Source organism: Nipponia nippon, unplaced genomic scaffold (genome assembly GCF_047370975.1).
Source record: "Nipponia nippon isolate SJK-2023a ecotype South Korea unplaced genomic scaffold, ASM4737097v1 scaffold_36, whole genome shotgun sequence".
Lineage (NCBI taxonomy): Eukaryota > Metazoa > Chordata > Aves > Pelecaniformes > Threskiornithidae > Nipponia > Nipponia nippon.
This window is the reverse complement of record NW_028262354.1, coordinates 2,222,835-2,233,559: the sequence shown is the minus strand read 5'-3', so window position 1 is coordinate 2,233,559 and position 10,725 is coordinate 2,222,835. Positions and strand designations below refer to the sequence as shown.

At 59.1% G+C, this 10,725-nt stretch overlaps 1 protein-coding gene across 4 annotated transcripts; it reads right to left on the bottom strand.

Moving 5' to 3' along the window:
• Positions 1-942: 942 nt before the first annotated feature.
• ETV3 (ETS variant transcription factor 3) lies at positions 943-10,503 on the bottom strand. Of its 4 annotated transcripts, none has more exons than XR_015707862.1 (5): positions 8,895-8,982; positions 7,670-7,907; positions 5,341-5,456; positions 1,566-2,808; positions 943-1,463 (listed from the first exon to the last, which is right to left on the bottom strand). XR_015707862.1 is itself a non-coding variant. In XM_087772328.1 (5 exons), exons 2-5 carry the CDS (start codon positions 8,938-8,940, stop codon positions 1,625-1,627), a joined length of 1,584 nt encoding a protein of 527 aa, XP_087628454.1. In that variant the 5' UTR covers positions 8,941-8,957; positions 10,311-10,503; the 3' UTR covers positions 943-1,624. The 4 variants fall into 4 exon arrangements, 3 of the variants coding, with proteins under 3 accessions (XP_087628454.1, XP_087628453.1, XP_087628456.1); XM_087772328.1 differs by adding an exon at positions 10,311-10,503 and having other exon boundaries at positions 943-2,808; positions 8,895-8,957; XM_087772327.1 differs by having other exon boundaries at positions 943-2,808.
• Between the last annotated feature and the right edge of the window lie 222 nt (positions 10,504-10,725).

Here is a 10,725-nt window from a genome sequence, read left to right as displayed (position 1 = left end):
TGACCCCCTCTCCGGGGCCGGGGGGTTCCTTCCCCCCCTTTTTTCCTCCGCGCCGGCCGTGGAGGTAAATCCGGGGGGGTCCGGAGCCCAGCCGCCGAGCCGAGCTCGCCCAGGTAAACGGATCACGGCCCCCGCGGCCCCCAGGACCGCTCGGGTACCACGCACGGCATCTCGTTTCGGCAGGGCCCGACCAGCCCCATCTACCTGCCTAATAGCGTTTGCAAATAATCTTGTGCTCACACACGCTCCCTCCTACACCAGTTACGGAGTCCTCGACTGGAGAAATCTGCCCGCGCACGCCTCTCGCCTACGACCGCGTGAATAATCAGCCGCTCTCTGGATACGGCTCCATCCCCCTGGAGATCGGTTGTTTCCAAGCTCCTTTCAAGGAATTGTTAGGGATTCGTCCCGACGCAGTAGGAGACGAGCGCGTTCCTCGGTGTAATCCGGAGCCTAAGTTCATCAGCCTAACGAGAAACGCAGCCGCGTAGGGAAATAGCGGATTTATAGCAAAAAATACAGCAAGATTTACACCGCGAACCCCGCCTCGACCCAGCCTGCGGAGACGGAGCCCGGCGGGCACGGCCGCCCCTCCGTCGCTTCTCCGTCATCGGGCAAAGCCCAAAACCGCCGCAAAAGCCGACCTCGGCCGGGCCGGGCCCAGGCTGCTCCTCTCAACAGCCCCTGCTCGCATAAAGTGTACACGTAGTTAAGGCATGAGTCAAAGTGATAGGGGAACCAAACAAAGGAAATAAGATTTAACAAAGCTCCTGTCATTCCTTCTCTATGAACTCACCACAATCGTTTCAGCGTTAATCTTCCAATCACTCCCAACTCCACCCATACAATTAGGAAAAAAAAAAAACCTAGGGTACATTTTAATGCGTATATTAAAGGCATTAGGTTATTTTTTTTTCCCACCCCACTCCCTTCCCTGAAAGATTTTAATATTTTGCTCATGGCTTCTGCAGTATTTCAGAAAGGCGAAAAGGACGACTAACGTATCCTGAAGCGCTACCGAGATCCGCTCGCCGGGACCGCGGCTCCCTCTCCCGCAGCGTCCCACCTCGCCGGCGCCTTGCCCAGTTGTGTCTTTCTGCAAACCTTCCCCGCTCCGCCGACAGTGCAACGTTCCCGTGCCCCGTCCCCCAGCCCCTCCCCGAAACACAGCCGGCTTCCGAGGCTGACGCGCGGCACCTCCCGAACGGGCAGGAAATCCTCTCCCGCCATCGCACCAGGCTCCATACATATAAAAAAAAAAAAAAAGGGGGGGAACTAGATGAACTTGGAGATTCCTGCTTCTATAAATACTAGAGCATATATAAAATAGACCGTGTCTGGAGTTCCTCCGTCCCGGTGGAGGCCTCAACCCCGCTGGAGTTCGTGCAAGGCCTGAAGCTCGCGCACAAGAGCGGCCGGCTTCCCTCGCCTCTCCTAATCGGAGCAAGACAACCGTGTCTCACCTGCAATTCAACAACGAAAACAAAGAACACAAAACCCCTAGTTTCTAGAATTACCAAACCAGGCTAGCCCCAGCCCCCCGCCCGCCCCCCACGCTCTGCAACCTTGCTACATAAATACACAGATGTTTTCAGCACAGACGGACTGCGAGGCTCCCTCGGGCTTAGGTGTCGGAGGCAGCCGTGGCCGTCACGGCCTTGGGACCCGCCGCGAGGTGCGGGCTGCCCAGCGCCCCGTTCCAGTGGACTCGGCCGTTCTGGCGCTCCTCGGGGACGTCCGCCTGCCGGTCACCATTCCAGCGGCGCTTGAGACGCAGCTTCGGAGGCATCAGGGCATCCTCTCTCTTCTCCTGCGCCCCCGATTCTCCGGCAGCCTCTCGGGATGACTTCTCCCCGCTGCTCTCCCCTTGCTCCTGGGATTCTTCAGCCGAGAAGCCGGCCTGGGCGGGTGCCGGTGGGGCTGGGTGCCACGACGGGGCAGCTGGTCTGGCAAACACGGGCCCTTTCTCCTCTTCCAGGCTGGCAGCCGCGCCGGAGCCTTCCTCTCTCTCGCTTTTGTCTTTGCCTTTCGCCGGCGGCTCTTCGGACTCTGCCTCCTTGTCCATCGTGGGCTCGACCTTGACCCTGGGAGGAGGAGTAGCTAGCTGGGGGGCCGCCGGCTCCTCAGCGCTTTCCAGTCTCTCTCTGTTTTTGCGCCCCACGGGTGGAGGCTGTAGCTTGATGGGGAACTGGGGCTGCTCCTCGAGGGGCATTTGGCACTGTAGTGGTGGCACCATGAGCGGATAGCGGGGGAAAGTCCGCGGACTCAGGTGGTAGTTGAAGACGGAGCAGGCTTGCGAGTGCAGGTAGTGTTTCATTTCCTCGGGGTTAAAAGAGAAGCAGCTGCTACCTGTGAAGGGGCTGAGGCCCGGCGAGGGGCTGTAGGAGAAAAGGGTGGGAGTCAGGGACAACGCAGGAGAGATCGGGACGTTCAGGACCCCGCCGCGCCCCGGCAGAGGGGACACGGCAAAGGGGCTGTGAGGATCCGGGTAGATCCCGGGCCTGGTGAAGAGAGGGAGCATGATATCGGGCTTGCGCTTCTGGTGGTTGACGCTACCAGCGCCCACGGCGTTGCGGGAGGCCATGAGATCCACGCCGCGGCGCCAATCCGAGGAGCCGTCCTCCAGCTCCGGCATGTCTGGCTTCCTCTCGCCGCCGTCACCCAACGCTTCTGGGTTGGATGGGACCAGGGACCCGCCGGAGAACCGACTGGGCTGGGCATCTTCGGTGGGAGAGTGGCTGTCCAGCGGTGGGAAATGGAAGCGGGACGAAGCCGTGGGGACAGGAGGAGCGCTCTGCGGCACGACACCTGGGACAGGAGGGGAAAAGAGAAAGAGTACGGGAGAGGGTTAAGAGCGCGGTTGCTGAGGGAGTTAAATCACAGGTAAAGAGCTGCTCTTCGGGCTGCGCCCGCAGGCGTTTGGAAGAGCAACACAAAAATACCGTGCGCTATCAACAAGGCGGCAGACGATGAGACGGGAGGTGCCTTTCCCATCTGCTCCCTTCCCCTGCATAGCTCCAGTCTGCCCACCTCAAACCCTCGCCACTGCTGGGGATGAATCTCCTCTCTCCGCCCCGCCTGAGGTTTTGTGAACCTCCAGTGCCACCGAAACAACTTCCACTTTCGGATGCCCTCCCCTGACCTCCTCGCTCTGGTTTAACCAGAAAACGTCTCGACGACGGTGCGTTAGGAGCTCGGTTAAGCAATCGTGCTCGAACGCCACCGGCAGAAGCGCTGCTGGTAAACCTCAAGCTCTCAGGGCTGACTGAAAGTCACTGATTTGTGCTTTTCTGGGAAGACGTCTTCTCTCCAACGTTTCTGCCAGTAACGCTGCCAGCTCTCGCTGGCTCCTCTTCCAGCGCCGTGCCTACGGAGCCGCCTGTCTACGACTCACTCGTGCCATAACGAGCCATATTGAGGCAAATTCTGCCACCCGCTTTCTCACCTCCACAACGCGCCCGCTCATTCTCCCTTCCCTTCAAAACTGCGCGAGTGAGAGCCGAGAGCAGAAACCCGATTCCAGTGCCCCAAACAGGTTTGATATCCCAACCCCCATCCCAGCCAGAAGGAAAGAAAACAGGTTGTAATTAGACAAGTGCATTCCAGTTCTCCAAACTTCTTTTTTTAAATGCATGCCCCAGAGATAGGAGGGAGTGGCTGCAAACAGGGAAAAGGAACAGCAGTGAGCAATATTGAGCTGGAACTGCCCAGACTCGTTGCTGCAAGTAATTACAGATTTGCAGTGCAGCTTCGTACTACATCTTACACCCCCGTGCTTCGGCTAAGGACTCCTGGAGACTAGGTTTCCTCCTCCCCGCTGCCATAAAGGCAGCGTGTCCCACACAGGTGAAGCAGAACGCCTTTATGAATATTTCTATTCTCCCAGCCCCGTTTTGGGGTTACCGTTTGCTTAGGAGACAATGCCTCGAAATCACGTTTGCGCCCGGCTGGGGCTCCCCGGGGGCGGGGGGGGGGGGATGCAGGTCGCTTCAACTGCCAAGACCAACGAGCAGGCAGCGCCGTACGTAGGCACAGGCTACGCGAGCGCCGATGAGAAACACTCTTGCCCACATGTAACCTGTTTTTCTCAGCCGCCGGGGTTTCAGAGTCAACATTCAATCCCCACTTTCCCCTGCTCTCTCCCTGCTAGACGAATCTTCAAGGCTTCCCCTGGGGCACTCTCCGCGAGGTGAGAACTAAGCGCCCGGCGCTGTGAGAAAGGCTGGTTCAGGCGCCTCTGCCTTCGCGCTCTCTTTGCTGCGGAGAGTTTTGCAGTCTCGGGCCTCGCTGTAATGACTTCCAGAAGGGTTTTTATTTTTATTTTTTTTTTTTTTTTTGAGGGACTCGACGGCCACTAATTTCCCTGCTTGCGTGGTGGCTGTGCAGTTACGCAGGCAATCACCCCAGCTGTAGAAATCTAGCTACGGGGGGACTTAACTCCACCAAAAAGGATCTTGCGAACAAAGGACCCTCTTCCAGAGAAACCACAGCAGTACTGCTGACTCTGGGACAAACCCGGAGTGAACTCAGGCTACTGCTCCTGGCAAGAGACTCAAAGGCGTTTTAGGACGAGAAGGGAACAATTACGCTCCATTCCCAAACTCTTTTTCGTTATCCTGAACGTCAGCGCGCCGTTCTGCCCCAGGGAGAACCGAGAAATACCTGTGATTTTAGTCAAACTCAGACGAGTTACTACTCTTCTCTGGAAACTGCTCTGCGCTGGCTATTACGTTCCTCTGAACTCGAGGCAGAAGTTGGTTAGGAAAAGTGCCTTTTGATAGAAGAGGAGCAGAACTGAAGCAAACAAGGGGCCTTTGCAGAAGCAGGGAGGAGAGCAAACTGCTGTTAAGCTGCGAACTCTCTGATAGCGCTCACGCATGCCTCGCCATGCACCTCTAAGCCCCTTGTCAAGAAGGCTCGCATTTCTATGGCACCATAAACTTACGTGACGAGCATGTGAGTGAGGCAAGGTCCCTGCAACAGAACTAAAACCCTCTTATCCCAAGGACGCCCGCCCCCCCCGATGGCAAAGCCAAGCAAACCCGCGGCACCCCTACAGACAGTCCAACAAGCAAGCTCAAATAGGAAACCAAACCACCTCCGGTCTCCCCTGAAGGCAACCACAGATGCGTCTGCGACAAACCCGAGGGAAAGAGCGCTCCAGATAAGGCTTTATCAAGGTCCAGACATTCCCACCACGGCAGCGCTGATTGCCCCGGCAGCCTTGCAAGCGTCGATGACCGAGAAGGGATCTGCAGAGGCTGCGGGGTCGGTCCCGGCCCCCTTCCACACACCAGCAGCGGGGACGGTTCAAAGCAGCAGCCCCGAGCCCGCACTCACCGTTAGGCCGAATGTTAATGAACGGGTAGTTGGGCATCACCAGCTTGTTGAAGTTGAACTTGTAGGTAAACCTTTTGCCTTTTGTCTTGTGGAGAATCCTCTTGTTGTAATAGTATCTGTTAAGGGAAGTTAAAGGGATCGATCAAAGCACGTGGTGATCTGTTTAAAGGTCTCGTTTCTTTTAGCGCCATCAACATCCACCTCTGACATAGCTACAAAAATGAAGCCGCCCAGAGAATTTACATTATGAGGACAAGAAAACAGTAGTCGATCGGGAAGTTTCCAAACAACACCCACTCCTTCTACAACGCATTCTTCAGCAGTAGGTTTCAAACCATTGCACAGGTCATTATGTTCCTTAGAACATGTGGGAAAAGGTAAGATCCTGAAGGGAAGCGAAAGCCGAACAACACGCTGAGCCTGTACATGCTGTTCTCACCCCTGTCCAAACTGGGACCAGTGCCATGGGCTGGGGGGGTCTCATACAAGCATCCCGCACGGCGCCGGCACTGCCTCCCTATTCCCATCCGTGCAAGCGCCCCGCGGCCAGTGAAACAGGCACGGTCGCTCCACGTGGGCCGTGACTGCCAGGGAAACGTTACAGGAGGGGAAAATTCGGGTGAACCTGTGCTAAGACACAGAACCTGAAAGAGGGGAACCCGTACACGGGCTGGGGAAGAAGAAAACTCAGCGCAACGAGGGAGCTGAGCAAAAGGGACCAAATTACCCAGCTAGCCTCAGATTTGTTTGTTATTTCTGCAATCTTCAAGGCTCAGGGTATTGTAACAGCGTACAGGGCGTCAGGCTGGAAATCGGGAGAGCTGGTTGCTGCTGCTCTCGTGCCCGTCAGCAAGTTGCTTCCCTTCTGCTCACCCATTCGCACCTTCGGATTAAAAACACTCCCTCGCCTTCGCAGGCGGCGTTGATCAGGGCTGCGGAGGGCAGGCGCTCGGAGCCAGCCCCGATCGCCGGCCAGCCTCCCCTCCTCACCTTCACGGCACCAAACAAAGGCAGAAGAACTCGGCCAGGGGGAGAGCGGGTGTAATCCCCACCGCAGCCTCCTCCCCGCTTACACCACCACCGTTTGTCCTCAGCCTCCTAATACTGGTGTATAAACAAAGGTGTTACACGCGGATTTATCGCCGCCGCTCTCCGTGCTTAGGAGGCAGATGAACACACGGTGCCTGTTGCCACAGTGTGCACCGAACAAAGCAGGGCCAGCTCGGAGCCGGGAAGGAGCCGCAGGCCCCCAGCGGAAGCGGCTGCCGATACCTGCAGTGCTCTCGCCCCGCCGCTGTCCCACTCGGCATCAAGATGCCAAGACGCGATCAGCATTGGCAGGTGGAGGCTGTTTTCCACTCCCATGCACCAATTACAGCCTCGGTGCCACTCAATTTATTGTTTCCTTCCTGTTCCAGTATGAGACTCTTGTGTTTGCTGCCTTGTTTGTCTTTGTCAGCTCCACCCAGGAGGTATCAGAGGGCATAAGGCAGCGAAGTCCACGTTACAGACTGATAATGCCAGAACCTGTCAGGAATGCGGCCACTCCTGCAGGTGACAGCCTTGAAATGCTGAAACGCCGCAGAGGGTCGTGCTAGTTTTCCACTGTCTGACTTCAAAATACAGAGCGATAACTGAAAAAAAGAAAAAACTACAGACTAAATAAAAGAGGGTGAAGTTGTACCGGAGGCTTTCAAGCTGTGAAGCGCAAAGCGAGGAACACTCGGCCCCTGTCGCACACAAGGGGACAGTGGTGGCCAGAGGGTGTCCTTAAGGACACCCAAATTTGTGTCATCAGGGCTCGGGAAACACCCAGTCCAGGCCGTCGCCGTGGGACTGGCACCGAACCTCTGCCTCGCACGGATTTAGCAGGGGAGAGGCAAGTACAAATTATGTTAGACAGGGGAGTTGCTTTCTCTGAAACGGCACCCTTGATGGCGCGATAATAGAGTAACACCTCTGGTTTCCTCCCACACCTTCATTGCTCAAGCCAGCAGCGGCAATGGAAGCTGAGAAAAGAGACAGAAAAGCTCCCCCGAAGGAAGCCATCCTGATAATAACAACCTGAACTAGAGGTGCAAATTTCCACCGTGACGCAGAACACGGCACGGTGAACCAGGGACTCCCTCCCCTGTCTCTCTAATCACGCCCAAGTACAGTCAGCCAGATCTGGCGGCCCAGAACCCAAAATTTGATACAAACCTCCCAGAAACGCAGGTGTCACCGAACCAGGGACCGAATGTCTACAATCAGTTACCCAAACGAGGCAGGGAGGGACGGAAGGAGGGCTCGTTACCAGCCCCTCGCCTCCACGGAAGCTTCTGCTCACCTGAGCGCCCGGCTGAGTTTGTCGTAGTTCATTTGGGGTTTGCATTTCCTCCGGCCCCACAGCCGAGCCACTTCGTCAGGGTCCTTGATGACAAACTCCCCGTACTCGCCCTGCTGCCAGGCGATGACATGGCGGAACTCCTCCTTCTGCAGCAGCTCCAGGATGAAATGCCATAACTGGATCTGTCGGGAGCCGGGGCTGGACTCGGTCTTGTAAGCCCACTCTGGGAAATGATAACCTTGGGAAGGGCCAAAAAAACAAAAAAAGAAAAGAAAAAGTCACTCAGCGACAGGAGCTCACAACTGCCAAGCTCTACTGCATATTTATCGTGTTTTCTCCAGAGCGAGACCGCAGAGCATCGCTGGGGGCTGTAATTCTATTAAACATCCAACGTGGAAGCAGAGAAACCCGGCTCTCCTCTCCACGGCTCATTTTCTTACTCATTTCAGCCCCCTCTCCTTGGAGAATCCCCAAACGCCACCAAAAAAAGGTAAAATTGAAAGGGACAAGAGTGAAACGCAGCAGAAAGGAGCCCCCAAGCTTTAGACATCGCTCCGATTTGGGCTCCAGGTGGCTGAAATAAGGCAAATAACGCAGATTTGAGCATTTGGTGGGCTGATGTCGGGGGGGGGGGGGGGGGGGGATGAGGGCGGACAGCTCCCAGCGACTCCAGCTCCCCCCGATTTCAGAGCACGGCAGCCCGCTCCAGCTTCAACTGCGTCGGCAGATGTTTCTGAGCGACTGCCAAGTTCGGCTTTCTCAGAATAGTTTCCCAGCACAACTACTAACGCGAGGTTTGTTGTTTTTTTTTTTTTTTTTCCTTTTTTTTTTTTTTCTCCTCCAAATCATCGTGGCCACAATTTCAGGCTCCGGCAGCGTGGAAGAAGTCACATCACGCTCCAACGCCACCCACACCGTTATCACAGGCTGCGACGGAGACAAAACCAGGCATGAGCTGTACCAAACCGGAGGGAATCCACCTTCGAGATCCCAAATCCTTACAAATAAAACATCCCCGGGAAGATTTATTTGCATATTAAGCCCGGCGCTCTTAAAAACTCGCCGACAGCCCATGGAGCAGACGTCTGATCGATCCTCGCTCGCACACGGCTTTTGCCCACGTACGAGAGCTTTTAGGAGAGGTGGAATTAATCCCGCCTGAGCTCCTTTATCCTGGGAAAAGAATTCGTAACAGCTGAACAACTCAGCCTTTAGACTTCCTTACCTCCTCCTCCTTCTGGCTTATCCACAATGCTGCAGCCTGCTTTCATTTTCTCCCTCCTGCTGACTGCGAAACAGAAGGAAATCGGCATCAGCGACATCGACACGCCATTATCGGCGGGCGGCACTCGGAATTTCTCCGGAGAGGCCACCTCCAGCCGTAACCCTGCCCGTCCCCAGAGACTCTGCCCGGGGTCTCCCTCACCATAATCAGCCCCATCCGTCTTTCCGCCCCGCCGCAAAAAGCCGGCATTTAATCCCGGCCTCCCTCCTGCCCTGCCGTTAAAGCCGGCGACCGAAACGCGGCGGCACGGCGGGGCCGTCAGACAGACAAAACAAGCCAAACACAGTTTGTCTTCTGTTACTAGACGGGCTCCGCTGCCAAAATACACAAGCTGCTGAGCTCGCCCAGATGTACCAGGGAGGGAAGAGGAGGGCGGGGGAATAAAATCCCGGCTCCTGGTCCCGCTTGGAGACGCACATCTGATTCCAATCGCTTTAGGTGGGCTCTGCTGGCAGCGCTACCTGCCAGCGCCTCGGAAATCCAGCGCTGTTCTCCCCCCGCCGAGGTGAAACCGGCTCCCGGGAGCGACCGCAGCCACGGCCGCCGGCTCCGGGGCAGCCCCCCCCCCCCCCCGCCCCGTCCAGGCCCGGTGGCCCCCGGGGGGGAACCGTCCCCGTTCCGTTCCCGCCGGGCTTTTCCAAGCTTTGAAATGTTCAAAGTATGTAAATGGCTGCCGGGAGGGGAGGGGAGGGAGGAGGCGCCGCGGCGGCGGCCGGGTCCGGGCTGCCGGGCTCCCGTTACAGGCCCCGCCGCCGCTCCCTGCCGCCGGCCTGCCCCGGCCTGCCCGCCCGCCGCGCCGCTCCCTCCCCTGCCCCGGGCGGGGCAGCGACGGCCCCGCCGGCCCCCCCCGCCCCGCCGGGACCGGCCCGGGAGCAGCCTCCCCGCCGCCGTTACCCCCCCCCCGCTCCGGGGCCGAGCCGCCTGTGCCCTCCCCGTTCGGTTACCGGCGCCCGCCCGCCCCACGGCCATCGCGATCCGCGCCGCCCCCACCGCCCTCCGACGGAGCGAGGCGCCCGGTTACCGGGAGGGTCTCCCCGCCGCGATTCTCCGTGCACCGTTCCCGCAGCCCCTCCCGCCCAGCGACCCCCGGTAACCGATTGCTCCCCGTTTACCCTCCCCAGGGTCTCCACCAGGCGCCGCCCCCGCCATCCCCAGCTCCGCCGCCAAAGGCCTCCGCCTCGCCGGGGGCCTCCCGGTTACCGGTCGCCCCCCCCCCCCCCCCCCCCGCCGCCTCCGGTAACCGGCCCCCTCCTCGCCGGCAGCCGGTTCCCCAGGCACCGGCGCGACCGAGCCTGCGCGTACGGGGCGGCCCGGCCGTAAGGCGGCGGTTCGGCCGCGCCCGACACCGGGACCCACCTGCGGGGGCGGCGGGGGCCGGGCCGGGTCCGGCGGGTGAAGCGGGTGCGGTGGGGCGGCGGAGCGCGCCCGGGCCGCGGTGCCGATGCGGGGTACGCGCCGCTCGCCTCGCTGCTGCCGCTGCCGCCGCCGCCGCCGCCGCTGCCTCCCCCGCACGGCCGCCGGAACCGGAACCGCCGCCACCGCCCACACACTTCCGGGCACGCTCCCACGCGCTTCCGCTTCCGGCTCGGGCGGGCCGGCCGGGCGCGCGCACGCACGGCCACGCCTCCGCGCCCCGCCCCGCCCCGGCGCCGCGACGGGAGGCGGCGGGGGACAAAGGAGGGCGGAAAGCGAAGCGGGGGGGGGGGGGCGCGAGGCCGGGATCCAGCTGTGCCGGGGGATCCAGCTGTGCCGGGGGGCTGCTGTAGGGGGA